Consider the following 17441-nt stretch of genomic DNA (forward strand, 5'->3'; position numbering starts at 1 on the left):
CAGGAACAGGCCCTTCGGCCCTCCAAGCCCGCGCCGCTCCCCGGTCCAGGATTGAATCCTGAATCCAGGATCCCCGCCCAATTTTCCAGCCTATCTACATACCAATATCCTATCCACCGAGCTGCCCCTCACAGCTACGATGCTTTGTTCATCACAACCTATTAACTCACCCCCACCCCCCCATTCCAGACCATGTGATCTCCAGGGAGAGGCGAAAACCCAGAGTGAAAACCCCAGGGCCAATATGGGGAAAAAGAATCTGGGAAATTCCTCTCCGACCCCCTGAGGCGATCGAAACGAGTCCAGGAGATCACAATGGTCCAGGAGATCTCCTTTCATATTATCCCTTTCCTATCGACTGAATAGGAGTCTTGGTAATGTTTGTGTGTATTCACAACCAGGTCACAGCAATGATACCTGGGAATCACCACAGGAGCAGACAGGTCATCTCGGTCAAAGGAGGATGACCCATGAACTGACCCTTGGCGTGTATACCTGCCGGAGAACTCGAGAAGCTGCTGGCGTGAGCGGAGCGACAGCGCACGGGGGCCCGGGTGTGGCTTTAACCTCCAGCGCGGGGGGGGGGTCATGTTAAACAACAACGACAGCAAGAAGAAAACCTCTCTGACACCGTGCGAACATACCGTCAAGCAGCCCATCAGACTCTGCTCGAATGGACGTTGAAAGGCACGTGGATCACCACACCAGTCGAGAAGCTCAGTGGCAGCAGTCTGGAAGTTCGCAGGGTTCTGTAAATGCTGGAACGAGAAGAGCACAAATTGAGTTTGGACCGATTCGAGTCGGTCCGAGATCCATCAGCCATGCACGCTGCCAACCAATGGAAACTTGACACTCCCTGGATGTGCGAATGGGTTAGAACCTTGTGAGGTTTCCCAGCAGGACAGGAAGGATCACGTTTCGAACCTGCTGGAAGTTTACTTTTCATTTCGCTCGGACCAGTCTTTGCCCCCTCCAGATTAAGTGTGGTTATTTAGCAAGTCACATGACGTGCTGCAAACCCGAAATATAAATCCACCAACGCTTAAAATAAAAACACTCAGCGGATCAGACAGCATCCACGGGGAGAGAGAAACAGGGTGAATGGCTCAACTTGGGGTGACCTCCCGACAAGTTCTGATGAAAGGTCATCGAGCTGAAACCTTCATTCCGCTTCTCTCTCTGGTGATTTGTACAGACAAGGAACAGGAGGAGGCCATTCAGCCCCTTCAGCCTGTTTCGCCATTTAATAAAATCAGGGTTCATCTGAGAGTAACCTCAAATCTGCATCCCGCTTACCCACTTATCTATTATCACCCACCCCCCCCCCCCCCGGCCATTTAATCTATCGACATCCACCTTAAAAATATTCAAAGACTCTGCTTCCGCTGCCTTTTCTGGAAGAGATTCTGATGGAACTGCTGGGTATTTTCAACATTTTCAATTTTTATTGTTATAGTGTGTGTTTGTGCACATGTCCAGGTATGTGTGCGCGCGCTTACATGTGTATGCGTGTGCGGGTACACCTGTGTGCATGTGCGGGCACACGTATGCTGTGAGAGGACACGTGTGCGCATGTGTGGGGTGCACGTGTGTGCATGTGCGGGTACATGTATGCGCATGTGCGGGTACATATCCATGCATGTGCGCATACGTGTGTGCCTGGGTGTCAGACGGGGATATGATCAGGCTGAATTTTAGTGTCCGCATTATCAGATAGGCTGGCAACACTTGCACCAGGGTCTCGTACATAAGGATGGGATAATCACAGAAAGGTAACACCCAAGAGCTGTAGAACAGAGGTGGCACAGTGGGTTAGCACTGCTGCCTCTCAGCACCAGGGACCCGGGTTCAATTCCCAGCTCGGGTCACTGTCTGTGCGGAGTCTGCACGTTCTCCCCGTGTCTGCGTGGGTTTCCTCCGGGTGCTCCGGTTTCCTCCCACCCTCCAAAGACGTGCTGGTTAGGTGGATTGGCCATGCTAAATTGCCCCTTAGTATCCAGTGGGTTAAGCACCGTGGGGTTATGGGGATAGGGCCTGGGTGGGATCGTTGTCGTTGCAGGCTCGATGGGCTGAATGGCCTCTTTCTGCACTGTGATGGGAGTCTATGATTGAGGGGAGGAAAACTGACGAAACAGAACAATAACCTTTCATCATACAAACAGAAATGGCACAGGGCATTGAACTGACACAAGATGTCCAAAGCTCTGCCAAGCCCCACTTGGCAAGTCTGCAGTCTCAATATCAAATTCAGAAGCACCTTCACAGTCTATGACAGGAGGGATTAAAACCCATAATCGTGCAGCATTAAATTTCACATGCACCCATTCAGCATTACCTGGGGTATTTACTGAAACTTCCGGCTCCCTTGACCACTGCCCTGCAGTTGGCAAAGATGATTAAGCTTCCTAAGTGAGAGGAGATCAAGGCTCCCTTGGCGCATCCAGGGCTACAATGGAACATTAATCTCCACTTGTGTGTTTGAGAACACTGTGTTCCTTACAGATAATGGGGAAGGAAATTGGCATCTCTGTTCAGTTTCCACACCCAAAGCTGACATTGCAGAGAGGGATTCTAAACAACTGCCTCGACAAACCCCTTGTCCAACGGAAAAGCCAACACACAAATTCAACATGAAGGGGAGCGGGGCAAAACTTCCTGCTCTTTGTTCGGTGCTCTGTGGTCCTGCATTTTATACAAAAATAATCGACTGAGAATTAACAACACAGGTTGAAGCCAACTGGATAAGTTAATAAGGTCGCTAAAATAAAAACATGTATTCTGTTTTATCAACAGAAACAGAGGGGACAAAAGGGGTGGCACGGTGCCACAGTGGTTAGCACTGCTGCCTCACAGCACCAGGGACCCGGGTTCAATTCCCTGCTTGGGTCACAGTCTGTGTGGAGTCTGCACGTTCTCCCCGTGTCTGCGTGGGTTTCCTCCGGATGCTCCGGTTTCCTCCCACAGTCCAAAGATGTGTGGGTTAGGTGGATTGGCCATGCTAAATTGACCCTGAGTGTCAGGGAGACTAGCTCGGGTCAATGCATGGGGTTCTGGGGATAGGGCCTGGGTGGGATTGTGGTCAGTGCAGACTTGATGGGCCGAATGGCCTCCTTCTGCACTGTAGGGATTCTATGAAAAACAAGTGAGATACATCAAAGTTTCCATAAACCACTAGTTAGGCTACATACAGTTTCTATAAACCACTACAAGGTGGGCTTCAACTCTGGGCGCGACACTTCGGGGAGCTTGCCAAGAACCTGGGTCAAAGGAGACTTACCCAAACAATACAAAGGATGAGGAACTTGGATGATGTGGAGAGACAGGAAAGGTTGCAATTGTTCTCCTTGGGGTAGAGTAGATTGTAGAGAGATTTATAAAGAGGTGCTCAAAGTTACGGAGTGAATTGGGTAGAGTAAATGAGGAGAAACTGTTTCCATGGCAGCAAGGTTGATAACTAGAAGACACAAATTCAAGATAATTGGCAAAATGGGAAATGAGGGAGGGTGCTTTTGGTGCGTTGAGTCAGATAATCAGGAACGCACCCTCAGGTTACTGGACGCAGAGTCAATCCGAATTTTTCAAAGGGAAATGGGTATATATTTGAAGTGAATGGAAGTCCATTAGGAATAAGTGGGCTTAATTGGATAGCTGCTTCAGGGAGTTGTAGGGGCTGAGTGTTTGCCTACGGGGTTAAATTCAATGATTCTAAGCTCCTATAAAGCATAATGGACGTTGGGTTGCCAACTCTGCAGGATTGGCCTGGAGACTTTTAAGAATTAAAAATCAATCTCCAGGCCACTGCTGTACGCGATCCTGGGAAAAAAATCATTGGGATCTTTCTGGGCCAGTTATAAAAAATATTGAGAATAAAGGGCGGGTGGAGAATAAAGCCTGTTTGATTGACAATTGGTCTAACTGGATAATAAGAACATATGAACTAGGAGCAGGAGTAGGCCATCTGGCCCCTCGAGCCTGCTCCGCCATTCAATAAAATCATGGCTGATCTTTTCGTGGACTCAGCTCCAGTTACCCGCCCGCTCACCATAACTCTTAATTCCTTTACTGTGTTACTTAATTCCTTTAATTAGTTTTTTCACCTTCTAATTGGTGTAGGAAGGCAGGGCGTCACAAGGCTGGGTGTGTTGGCCGACTAACGGTTGGAGTCTGGGGGTGAGTCATGTGATGAAACTTCCAGGAATACACTCAATCACAATTGGCAACCCATTGAATCTGCACCAACTCTCCGACAGTGCAGCTCATCCAGGCCACATCCCGTGACCCCACACATTTACCCCGCTAATTCCCCTAATCTTTGGGCACCAATGGCACAACTTAGCATGGTCAATCCACCTAACCTGCACATCTTTGGACTGTGGGGGGGAAACCCATGCAGACACGGGGGAGAAGGTGCAAACTCCACACAGACAGTCGCCCAAGGCCGGAATCGAACCTGAGTCCCTGGAGCTGTGAGGTAGCGGTGTTAGCCGCTGTGCCGCCATGCTGCCCACGGTGGTACATGTAGACCAGACTAGGTAAGGACGGCTGATTTCACTCCCTGAGGGACATGAGTGAACCAGATGGGTTTTTACGACAGACATCATTAACAGTCACCATTAATGAGACAATTATTTTTTAAAATGTCAGATTTATTTAATTAATCGAATTTAAATTCCACGGCTGCCTTTGTAGGATTTAAGCTCGAGTCCCTAACTGGTCAGCGCAGGCCTCCAGAATATTATTCCCCGAACATAACCAGTGAGCTAGCTTTGTGGAGAATGGGGCAAGAGCTGAGTGTTACTGAATTCATAAATATTCCACAGGTAAACCCAGGGCCTTTGTGATTTTAAAAAGTTTTCTGGGTGTTAAATGGCGAAAGGAATACATTAATAGGGGAGCTGGAAAAGACCCACAGCAAGTTAAAGGCAGATAGGCACTGCTATATCATCACTTTGCCTTTTAGATTCCAGTGAGGTGAAGTGTGTGAGCGAAGCATTTCAATAACTGCAAATAGGTGATGTATTGGGTTTCCCTTACTGGTTTCAGCCTTTTATTCCCCACTGTGTGACCCAGATAACTATCCTTTTTTAAAACAACTGCCCCTTTTGATGCACTGTCCCGCTCCTTCATGCTCCCCTCTTCCTGGCCTCGCTGCTCTGAAGATTAGCGCACGTAACCTGCAGCGATGTTCAACAAATGCCCAGGCATTCACCTTCATCTCCCCGACAGCAAGGTCTCTGACCTTAAGGCTAAGGTTACAGCTTTCTCACCAAATCTAATCCTGATTATCTTTGCAGCCTTTCATTGCTGCTTCGAGCCGGTGAGGACATGGGGGCCTGGCAACTTGGGAGAAAACTCTCCAAAACAAAGCAAATCATCTTCCGAGCGGAGGGAGTCAGAACGCAGAACAGTTTTATACTGAGAAAGGCCCCCAAGTTCTCTGCTGGCTGAGTTGCACTAAACTATAAAGAGTAACTCCACCGGAGGTTAAACATCATTTACATTCGAATCTTTGGGTTTAATGCTTACACACAAAATCAAAGGTCCTGCATAAGATTCCGCCGTGACTCAGTGGGTAACACCCTCACCTCCGGGTCGCAAGATTCCGCGCTCAACTCCCACTCGAGGGTATGAGCACAAAAATGGACCGAGAGAGTGCAGCACTGTCTATCGGATGAGATGCCGGCTCAATGGGGCTGGAAGGTCCCAATGCTGTTCTTTCGAAGAAGAGCAAGACAGTCCTCCGCGGTGTCCTGGCCAACATTCATCCTTCAATCGACATCGCCAATGCAGGTTGCCTGATCACTACCGCCACCAAAATTCTACCGGCCCGCCCACTACGGAATCGAGCGGGCAAGGGACGGACAACGGAATGTCCATTCACCTCGGGCGGGAATTTCCGCACTCGCTTGAGCAAGGCTGTAGAAGTCCGGCCCGCATGTCCGTTTGTGGGAGCTTGCTGTGCACAAAACTGACAGCCACATTTCCTACATTACAACAGTGACTACTCTGCGAAAGTGCTTCATTGGTTTTAGAGATGTCTAACAGTTGTGAAACGCGCTGTGTAAATGAAAGCCTTTCCTTATTAAGTTGAGGCGATACCTTTGCCACTGCATTATGTGTGAGCTTGAACAAATTGATAGTTGCATTTTTAAGTTTCCTCCTGATTTTGCCATCTTTGTCTCCTGAAAGTCGTAATGTGCAAGAGGACAAGTCGTTGAGCAGAGGGAGGCTTGCGGCTGCATTTGATATAATCTTGCCCCCCACCTCGTCGCTAGCACAGGTATGGAAACAAAACAACCCCGTTCTGAACTCAGACAGGTAAACGCACAGCAGAAGCTTCAGGGTTCTCTCTGGTGTTTTAGTTCTATCCGGGGAGGAAGATTCTGGGAGTTTAGCACCTCTGAGAGGAGTGAAGGGCTGCAGGGAGAAATTGATTAGCAACCTCATGGATGGCACAGGGTGCCAGGTCCCCACTGAAGTAACACAGCCCTTCCTGTTAGACCAGAGACCCAACTCTGTGCAACTCACAACAAACTTGTAAAATTACAGGAGCTTAAAATTTTATAATATGGTTAAAAATAGAGGGGGTGAATGTTTCAACCCGCCCCCACTCCACCAGTGTATTTAAAAGTAAAAGTTTATTTATTAGTCACAAGTAAGGCTTACATTAACACTGCAATGAAATTACTGTGAAATTCGGGGGAGAGCACTGCTTGCACACACCTGACTATCCCCCCATTCTATAGGAGGGGGGAGGACTCAGGGAGCCTACCCATCCATAGGTCCTTAAGTGGACAATCGAGAGCCACCAAAGGATCTCATTCCGTCTCCAACAAAATGTTTCAGTCTGTGGGGAAAGGTAGGGTCATTGGCGAACAGCCTGACTACTTCTCCTGAACGGGCTGCTTGCGGGCAGGAAGGGGCAGTGCCTCCTTTGGATAACCCCAAGATGGCAACCCCCTTTGCCCCTCCCTCACTAACCTCTCTAATGTGACCCACCCTCCTGCTGGGGTCTCCCCCCGTCCCCCAACCTATGTCCACCCAAAATCTCTGGAGTTCACTTAGGGCGGCATGGTGGGACAGTAATTAGCACAGCGCCGGGGACCCGGGTTCGATTCCAGGCTTGGGGCACTGTCTGTGAGGAGTCTGCACGTTCTCCCCGTGTCTGCGTGGGTTTCCTCCGGGTGCTCCGGTTTCCTCCCACAGTCCAAAGGTGTGCAGGTTAGGTTGATGGGCCATGCTAAATTGACCCTAGTGTCAGGGGTATTAGCAGGGTAAATATGTGGGATCATGTGAACAGGGCCTGGGTGGGATTGTGGTCAGTGTAGACCCGATGGGCCAAATGGCCTCCTTCTGCGCTGTAGGGAAAGGTGCATTCGCCGTACTAAATTCTCCCTCAGTGTAACCCGAACAGGTGTCGGAGTGTGGCGACTAGGGGATTTTCACAGTAACTTCATTGCGGTGTTAACGTAAGCCTACTTGTGATACTAATAAGTGAACTTAACCTTAAACTTCATCTGTGGGGCGGCTTGTAGTTCCAGTGGTGGCCACTACAGTCATCTGGCACTGGTGAGATGACAACTGATTGGCTGGTCGCTCTCTGAAGTAGAGCTTCCTGTTCCAGAAGGGCTGAAGTTCCACTTTGATCCAATCAAAGCCCCCAGTGTATTATCGCTGTGGGAATACTGACCGACTTTTAACTCTGTGGGGGAATCCATCACCCTGTACAGTCCACCCCCTTAAAATGATCTTTTATAATTTGATTTATTATTATCACATGTATTGGGATACATTGAAAAATATTGTTTCTTGCCCGCTATACAGACAAAGCATACCGTTCATAGAGTACATAGGGGAGGAGGAAAGGAAAGAGTGCAGAATATAGTGTTACAATCATAGCTAGGGTGTAGAGAGAGGTGAGCTTAATATATGGTAGGTCCATTTAAAGGTGTGACAGCAGAAGGGAAAAAGCTGTTCTTGAGTCGGTTGGTACGTGTCCTCGGACTCTTGTATCTTTTTCCCGACGGAAGAAGGTGAAAGAATGTCCAGGGAGCGCAGATAACCAGGTAGAAATTCAGTGAACGTTAACAAAACAGATAACCAAGAGTAAGAAAGCCTTAAGAAAGCATGGTGAGAAATCAGCCGTTGATTATTGATATATATATTGGGGGATTGGTTTAGCTCAGTTGGCTGGACGGCTGGTTTGTGCTGCAAGGCGATGTCACAGCGCCAGGGGCCCGGGTTCAAGTCCGGCCTTGGGTGAATGTCTGTGTGGAGTCTGCACGTCCTCCCCGTGTCTGCGTGGGTTTCCTCCGGGTGCTCCGGTTTCCTCCCACAGTCCAAAGGCATGCAGGTTAGGTTGATTGGCCATGCTAAATTGCCCTTAGTGTCAGGGGGACTAACAGGGGCTACGGGGATAGGGCCTGGGTGGGATTGTTGTCGGTGCAGACTCAATGGGCCAAATGGCCTCTTTCTGCACTGTAGGGATTGTATGGGTTCAACTCCTGTACCAGCTGAGGTTATTCATGAAGACCCCAGCTTGCCCCTCACCTGCGGTGTGGTGATCCTCGGGTTAAATCGCCACCAGTCAGCTCTCCCCCCTCAAAGGGGAGCAGCCTGTGGTCATCTGGGACTATGGAGATTAGATATTAGCTTAATATTACCCATCTCCTATTATGAGGTCAGTCATGTTGCTGATGGCTTAATGTTGCTGCCCGGCCTTGCCTGAACGAGCTTGGTCTCCAGTCGGATGTAACCAGGATCTACTGCTCAATCTGCAGTCAGTCATTCCCAGCAGCCACAGATCTCCCCAGCCACTGAAGCACACAGAGGAGGAAATGAGATGATACCCCGTCTTACTTCCTCAATGTCAAAGGGTGAACGGCGATTGCATATCAAGCTTTTCTTAAAGGATTGAGGGCGTTCCCGGCACAATGATCCATGTACGTGTGGTACGTGATGCAGTGCCGTTCTGAAGATAGCATCAGGCATGGTATGTACAACGGGAGCCTGAGGAGGGGCTCAGATTCACTGAATCACATTACCCCTGGGGGGGGGGGGGGGGGGGGGAGCTTGCTTCACTGTTGTGTTGCAATATTGCCACATGACCTAACCATTTTATAATGGAGGGACTACTTACTGCTGGCTCCAACTCTATACCTGCTGCGCGCAGGCCACGAGAGTTTGTTTGTCACCCAACAATCACCCTTACAGGGTAGGTAAACCAGTGCGGCATAGAGGAATTGCAATGAAGACAAACCCAGTGCCTTCCAGTGCAAGGATTCTGAGAGAAGCTGGAATAATCCTCATTTGAAAATTAAATAAGCTCACATTGCGGCAATTGAGTTAACATTTTTAAATTGTGCAAACGTGCTTCGGGTACCAAAGCAGATAAAAATACAAGTTCAGCATAATTAATCACTTCGGATATCGCTTTGGTTTGGTGCGGTCTTTCAACGTTGTGTTCCTTGACCTTCCATCTCAGCCGTGTCTTCAGCACTCAAACAACAAATAAAGATAAGTAATTCTGGATTTAACGCACTTCAAATGACTCCGGTGTCAACGCTTTTCAGAGGAGGAAATCTACAAAATGATTCCTGGTAGTTACGAGGAGCTCGTGAATCGAACGACGAGTCTTGATTCTCCGTTGCTCCCCCATCCCCTCAACTCTTTCTTTTGCAGGTTGCTGCATCTCAACAGGACTGCAGCTTTTTACAGAAACAATTCCCCCCCTTGGGGACCCAGCTAAAATTAATGTCAGCTGCCTCTCCAGCAATGACATAGCGGAGCTTCTGTAGCGCGGCTAATTTCAGGAGAGCAGCTAAGCGGAGAGGAAATAAAACGTGGCGGCCACCTCAGGCGCCTCGTACTCATAAAACAAAAAAAAAGAATCGTACACAAAGATCCAGATAGGGAGGATGTTTGCGATAATGGGGCGGTCTGTTCAGAAGGACATTTAATCAGAGCTCAAGGTTCACGCCCCCATACATGCGACATGGTTTGCTTGATGTGGACAAATGGATAGAGAGAGCTTGCCCGTCAGTTGGATGTTCTCGACCGATAACATGCACGGTTTTCTCCGCATTGACGCTAACACGCGCGTGTGGAGCCCCAACATACATGATGAGACAAAAAACGCACTGAAGTTCAGTCCAGCTAAGCTGGTCAACAACACCCAGTACCATCAATGTCAAAATCCCAGGGAAGCACATGTTTCGTTTACTGATTGGACCTGCCAACTGTCAGTAATGTTGGAGACCAGGTGACGATTCTCCATTGACGCTCCTGAGGTTTTTATTTTTTAATCTTTGTTCCTGAGATGTGGGCTTCGCTGGTAGAACCAGCATTTATTTCCCATCCCGAATCGCCCTTGAGAAGGTGGTGTTGAACAGAGAGAGGACATGTCCCCTTTTCTTCGGGCTCTGCCACTGTTCTTTCAGCTCACGTCCAACCCTTGTTGCCCCCTGTGATGCCTTGTCCTTATCTTGTGGCTTGTTGTCTTCTGGGTTCTTTTCTTCTTATATATTATATATTATTGAGTTGCCTTCCAGAACCGCTGCAGCCCATATGATGTAGGTAGGTACACCCACAGTGCTGTTAGGGAGGGAGTTCCGAGATTTTGACCCCACGATAATGAGGAAATGGTGATGTTCCAAGATCCTTTTTACGGGTAAACGGTCCTGTATGAAGTGAGGCTGTGCGATAAGAATTCCTCTCTTGGACAGTGTCAACTCACAACACCAAACTGCCCCAAAGTAGGCAATCCCAAGTCAGAGGGTATTGTCAGTGGCTGTGAAGGTGACCTGGGTGGTGAGCCTCAATGCGTCTGGTTCAGGAGATATTTGCAACATCTCTGCGTTTGCCATCCACTGTTGTGTAAGGGAGGTCACTGACGCTCTCCGCTCACTGCGAGCTAATTCCCATTTCCTCCTCGCTCGCCAGAGATAAGCCGTTACCTTTTGAGTGTGCGTTGGGAGAGCTGCTGGGACAACTCTCCCACTTCCCACAGAGTCCCACCAAGGCCCTTCAGCACAAAGCCTTGCACCGTGTGCCATTTTCCAGCGTTTCCAGGGTTAGGGTCACTTCCGGCACCACTGCCAGCCTCTACTCCAGCTCCAATGCACCTCCTCTTTGAGCGGTGCAGCCTAAGCTTTAGGAATTTACTATCTCGGGCTCCCTGCTAATGCGTGCAGCTGAGGAGCTGTGTAGTTAGCGCTGGCTTCACGCAGCTCTCCGTCAAAAGAGCAAGGCTACATGAGGTTGGCACGGGGCCTGCTTTCCATTGATTGGGCGCAGATTAATCATGCATTGTGATCCCGTGCTCATTTTCAGGGAGATCCAATTTATCCTTCTCTGCCTTGAAAGTGCAAAACAAAACACTCCTTCAAAATGCGTTCTTCCCACAAAATTCTCCAGTTGCCAACTTGGCACCGTGCTTTCAGGATGGATGATGCCAAGAGGAATCAAAGACACCTGCCCACAGGGAGAGGAGGTTACCTGGAGGAAACTTCCCATTCCTCAACCTTGTAGCTTCCTGAATTTCCCCAACTCGCTCAACCCACCTGGTGGAGTTAACCCATCGTCTCAAGCTGGTTATCTGTGCTGAGGAACAGCGGGCCGAACAGACCCGATGCTACAAAGATAAACTGACCCACGAGGTGTGTTGATCCTCTGACTGGATTACGTTGGTTCAAGTCCCGGATCTACCTGTCACACCAAATCTCCTGCACGTATTAATTTCCTCAAATCATAGCCAAGTCACTTACTTAATGGTCACATATGTGTGACTTGGGACGGCACAGTGGTTAGCACTGCTGCCTCACAGCGCCAGGGACCTGCGTTCAATTCCTGGCTTGGGTCACTGTCTGTGTGGAGTCTGCACATTCTCCCCGTATCTGCATGGGTTTCCTCCGGGTGCTCCAGTTTCCTCCCACAGTCCAAAGACATGCTGGTTAGGTGCATTGGCCATGCTAAATCCCCCCTCAGTGTACCTGAACAGGTGCCAGAGTGCAGCGACTAGGGGATTTTCAGTAACTTCATTGCAGTGTTAATGTAAGCTTCCTGTGACTTGTAAATAAACTTTTAAACTTGAGTGTGTGTAAACAATTCTGTCTATAGTCATCCCAGAGCTCATTCACATCACTGTCTTTTCACCTTGGGATAAGCCTTCTCCTCTCCCCGACCTTAACCCGCATGCTTACCCACACCCAAGGGATCCCACACCCAAGGGACCCCACACTGTGGGCAGACAGCCCTGAAGGGATTTCCGAGGCCATGTTTGGGGTGCTGGACTGCCCTTCCTCTGAGGCAGCGGTGACTGTGGAGAGGCGACTGCCCAGTCTGGAGGCTCTGGTGGGACAACCCTGGACCCACGGTGTCCACGCCACCAAACAGCATGGGGCGACAGGCCAGCCCAAAGTCAATCTCAGAAACCACCTTTAGCGGGGAGTCCCAAGTGGGTCCGGAATGTTTGTGCACGGATTTGGTGCAGGCAGAGATTGCAAGTGTAACTCAATCACTGACAGAGTTCAGGAAAAACTCTGGAGGGCAGTTAGCGGAGCTGGGAAGGTGCGTGGTGCATTCAAGCATCACTGCGTTTCTGCCTGTTGTGCGGGTTCCTTACTCCAGCAACGCGATTGGGGGAGTGAGTGAGACGGGAATTTGAAGGGGTGGAAAGGTATGTGTGTGTGTGTGTGTGTGTGTGTGTGTGTGTGTGTGTAAGGGTGTGTGTGTAAGGGTGTGTGTGTGTGTAAGGGTGTGTGTGTATGTGCATGCATGCGTGTGCATGTAGGAGTCTGCACTATCCATTCAAAAACAAAATGGCTTCATCTTAAACACAACAGCTCAGATCAACCCCAAATCTTCTATATTCAAGAGAATAGAAGGCTGATCATTGCCTCAAAGGTGAACCCTTTTAGCCCAACATCAGAGTTTAATTTTCACACAATGTTTTCGCTCATTCTGAAGCCATTTTGTTTTTGAACGGACAGTCCTTGAACCCTCAGCTTTCTGAAGTGGACAGCTCTTGTACCTTTGGGCAGTCTGGGGTCAGAGTGCCATTCCCATCGGCTGCCACTTTAACAAAAATATTTTAATTCAATATTTTAAGTAAAGCTGAATTCATAATGGTGAGATGACTTTTAACACTTCCCTTACTTTTACGAGCAATACAATTCTAGATTTTCTGGGTATGCTGCCATTTAAATGGAACTAAGCTTTTTGCTGTTCTCACATCTTTTTAAAAAAATTATTTGATGGGATGTGGGCGTCACTGACTGGGCCAATATTTATTGCCCATCCCTAATTGCCCCTGAACTGAGTGGCTTGCTAAGGCCATTTCAGAGGCCATTTTAAGAGTCAACCACAATGCCGTGGTTCTGGAATCACACATAGGCCAGACCAGTTAAGGATGGCAGATTTCCTTCCCTAAAGGGGCATCCGTGAACCAGATGGGTTTTTCCGACAATCGATGATAGTTTCATGGTCACCGTTACGAAGGCTAAATTTATATTCCAAAGTTATTTCATTTCCACCGGCTGCTGTGATGAGATTTGAACCCATGTCCCCAAAGCTTCAGCCTGGGCCTCAGGATTACAACTCCAGTGACATTACCATTAGAACATCATCTCCCCCTTCTACACCTACCACCGGCCATTTGAGGAGGGAGCCCATTTCAAACAGGCGCCTTTCGTCCGACGTTGAGCCAATTGAGAGGATGCCTTGCTGGGCTCCGATTCCACAAAATCCCGCAGCTGCCCATAGAACATTGCCCAAATGGCCAATCTCCACCCAGAAGCACAGAAGGCATAACATCTGGGCCTAGTCATTCCTCCCCCAATGCTGTGCCTGTGCTGTGTCCAACAGGACAGGAGTCAGCAGATACTGGAGCAGGAACCCAGGCTGCCTTTTTGCCCCCTGGGTCCCTGGCAGATTGAGCCAACTTAATACAGACCAGGGATCACACTTTGTGATCTTCAGCATCTGTGCAAGTGTGCTCCTCACACTTTGTAAGTGGGGAAGAGAAATCAGGTGTCACTCCACTAGCTGTACACTTTCTCACACACACACACACACACACACACACACACACACACACACACACACACACACAGTGTGAACAAGCCTGGATGTCATTATCCAAGCATCAGAAACCCACTAAAGTGGGCGGCACGGTGGCACAGTGGTTAGCACTGCTGCCTCGCAGCGCCGGGGACACTGGTTCGATTCCCGGCTTGGGTCACTGTCCGTGCGGAGTTTGCACGTTCTCCCCGTGTCTGCGTGGGTTTCCTCCGGGTGCTCCGATTTCCTCCCACAGTCCAAAGATGTGTGGGTTAGGCTGATTGGCCGTGCTAAATTGCTCCTTCCTGTCAGGGAGACTAGCTGGGGTAAATGCATGGGGTTATGGGGATAGGGCCTGGGTGGGATTGGGGTTGGTGCAGACTCAATGGGCCGAATGGCCTCCTTCTGTACTGCAGAATTCTATGGTAAAATAAAGGGTTATGTTTCAGGATCAGAGTCTTAGCAGCATAAGCCTGAAAAATGAGCAACCAAGACTGCTGTCCTATGACCCTTACTGATGGCAAGCCCAACTTTTGGCTCTCCTCCAGATTAAGCAGTAATACTTATCCACTGACCTATCCGCAGGAGCGGATAAGTGTATTTTTTAACGAGAAATAAGTGGTGCCATTTCACTGCATGATTACCAAACAGTGGATTTACAATAAAAACTCCTTCAAGGACACCGGTGTCATATTAAAAACGGGGATTCTGATCAAACTGTGACCCGGCCACTCTACAGGTGATGTGAGGTTACTCTCTGCATCCAGTCCCAACTTGAGCCTGAGAGTTTACCATTAACCTTTAACCGGTGACTTGTGGAGAATGAATCTGACTCAGCCGGGGTGCACAGACGCAGGGTCAGGGATCTGGTAGCCTTACCTGTTTGATACACTGCAGCCGATCGTTCGTCTGCTGAATGTGTCTGTCCATGGAGGTTACTGTGTTCATCTTTATTGTCTGTTCCTCGCCTCTACCTGAAAGCCATTAAACCTCTGCACCCTGCAAGGCAAACAGAGAGAACGCAATCATTGATCGGGGATTTGTGAGCACAGCCAATCCACTCAAACAGATCACAGATGGCACAGAGCTATTTGTCTTCTCAGGTGACAAGTGATTGCAGCGAGTGAGTTTGCAAGGCGCTGCATTCCATTGCCATGTGTCACCTAGTGACACCTGGTCGGTGGGGGGGGGGGGAGGGTGGGGGGGGGGGGGGGGGGGGGAGAGAACGGGAGAACGGGGACCCAGGGCTTCCTGTCAGCAGCCATTGTTAAAATAAAACCAGCGCCAAAAACCTGACACAAAATGGTGGAGCCGGGGAAACCTTTACAACTTGTCTTGCTCCCATTCAGAGATCTGTGCTTTTGATGCAACACCTTCGTCTCCGCTCTCTCTTCCAGGGAGTGCGGTATGCCCCCAGGCAACTGGGCAACAGTCAAGGCTCCTTTTGTACTGGGAGCTTCTTCCAGGCTGAATCTAAAACCAATTTGGCTCCAAGCAAACCCAAGTGGGTGTTTTTTTAATTCTTTAAGAACATATTTTATTTTTCAGGGTGAGTGAGGCTAATTCCAGGACATGGAACTCTTCCCACTCCGGCCTCTTGGCACTGGGGTCCAAGTACGCCCACTGTCAGGCACACCGTATCAAGTTGCAGTTTATTCGTTAGAGTCATGAGTAGGCTTACATTAACACCGCAATGAAGTTTCTGTGAAAATCCCCTAGTTGCCACACTCCAGCGCCTGTTCGGGTACACCGAGGGAGAATTTAGCACCTAACCAGCATGTCCTGCGGACTGCGGGAGGAAACCCACGCAGACACAGGGAGAACGTGCAGACTCTGCACAGACAGTGACCCAAGCTGGGAATTGAACCCGGGTTCTTGGCGCTGTGAGGCAGCAGTGCTAACCATTGTGCCACCGTGGCACCCTAAGCGAAGTCCAGGGATTTTGGGTGGACATGGATGGGAGACCCTAGTAGGAGGGTATTAGAGGTCAGTGAGGGAGGGGCAAAGGGGGTTGCCATCATGGGGGTTGCCATCATGGGGGTACCCAAAGGAGATAAAGCCCAGAGTGACACTCCCTCCTCTCACCCCATTCCCATTCCACACGGCTGCACCTCATTAGAATCCCAGGGTTCTTACAACCAGTTGTCCCGGTTACCCACACAAACCAGCTCGAGTGGAATTGCCAATTGGAATCGGCAGTGAATTCCAGGCCATTTTCTGGTGGAGGTTACTGCCCACAAGAACTGCAATGCGACTGCACTCTATCACAACTGACCGGGGTGAGGGGATTGGGGAGGACACTTCCATCCATCGAGTGAAGTCACCGGAAAGAGGGGGCAGTGTCTAATCCACTGCCTGCTTTCCCAAACACTGCAGCTGTAAATGACATTGAATGGGCAGCTCTGGAATAGGCCATTCAGCCCAACTGGTCCATGCTGGCTCAGGTCCTGATCATGACATTAGCTGGGGACACGAGCTGTGATTCCTCCCCAGCAGATGACACTGACCCTGAAGCCTCACACAGGGAACATTTGAGTGAAGGGACAGTGCAAGGCCAGAGGTCATGGGACAGTACCCGAAGTGAAAGGCAGGAGAGTGGGGAAGACGAGGGAATAACGAGGAGGAAACTGAAGCTAGTCAAACAGATGGTTCCGCAAAATAGTTCAACAAATTATTGAAGGGTGCCTACACTTTCCTGTGACACTTTTAACAGCCACATACAAATTTTTTCTTTCTGGTTGTATCACAGCTTGGTATGGCTCCTGCTCTGCCCAAGACCGCAAGAAACTACAAAGGGTCGTGAACGAAGCCCAGTCCATCACGCAAACCAACCTCCCATTCATTGACTCTATCTACACTTCCCGCTGCCTCAGAAGAGCAGCCAGCATAGTTACGGATCCCACGCGCCCCAGACATTCTCTCTTCCACCTTCTTCCGTCGGGAAAAAGCTACAAAAGTCTGAGGTCACGTACCAACCGACTCAAGAACAGCTTCTTCCCTGCTGCTGTCAGACCTTTGAATGGACCTACCTCGCATTAAGTTGATCTTTCTCTACACCCTAGCTATGACTGTAACACTACATTCTGCACTCTCTCCTTTCCTTCTCTATGAACGGTATGTTTTGTCTGTATAGCGCGCAAGAATCAATACTTTTCACTGTATGTTAATACATTGACAATAATAAATCAAATCAAATCAAATTTTGGTTAAAGCAAGGGCTTGCTTCGGGTGAGAGGCGTGTTTATTGGTTAATAGATTAATGAAAAGAACTTACAACTCCTTTAACAGAATGAAACATTCCAAAACATGTTTTTTTTGTTACTTAGATCCGAGTTGGTGTTTGGGATCAGCTCACAGGAGCAGGTTTATAGGGGGTAGTTGTA

At 49.2% G+C, this 17441-nt stretch overlaps 1 protein-coding gene across 16 annotated transcripts in view; it reads right to left on the reverse strand.

The window, feature by feature from the left end:
- zmiz1a (zinc finger, MIZ-type containing 1a) overlaps positions 1-17441 on the reverse strand; it is a 393531-nt gene that overhangs the window by 177883 nt on the left and 198207 nt on the right. For 13 of the 16 annotated variants that reach the window (XM_078199394.1, XM_078199408.1, XM_078199396.1 and 10 more), the window contains 2 exons: positions 14938-15057; positions 645-758 (listed from right to left, as the gene is read on the reverse strand). In XM_078199394.1, coding sequence (XP_078055520.1) covers positions 645-758; positions 14938-15006 — 183 coding nt within the window. In that variant the 5' untranslated portion in view covers positions 15007-15057. Of the gene's footprint in view, positions 1-644; positions 759-3277; positions 3455-14937; positions 15058-17441 lie in introns of those variants that run through there. The other 3 variants (XM_078199405.1, XM_078199406.1, XM_078199404.1) reach the window with 1 other exon arrangement.

Source organism: Mustelus asterias, chromosome 28, assembly GCF_964213995.1.
Source record: "Mustelus asterias chromosome 28, sMusAst1.hap1.1, whole genome shotgun sequence".
NCBI lineage: Eukaryota > Metazoa > Chordata > Chondrichthyes > Carcharhiniformes > Triakidae > Mustelus > Mustelus asterias.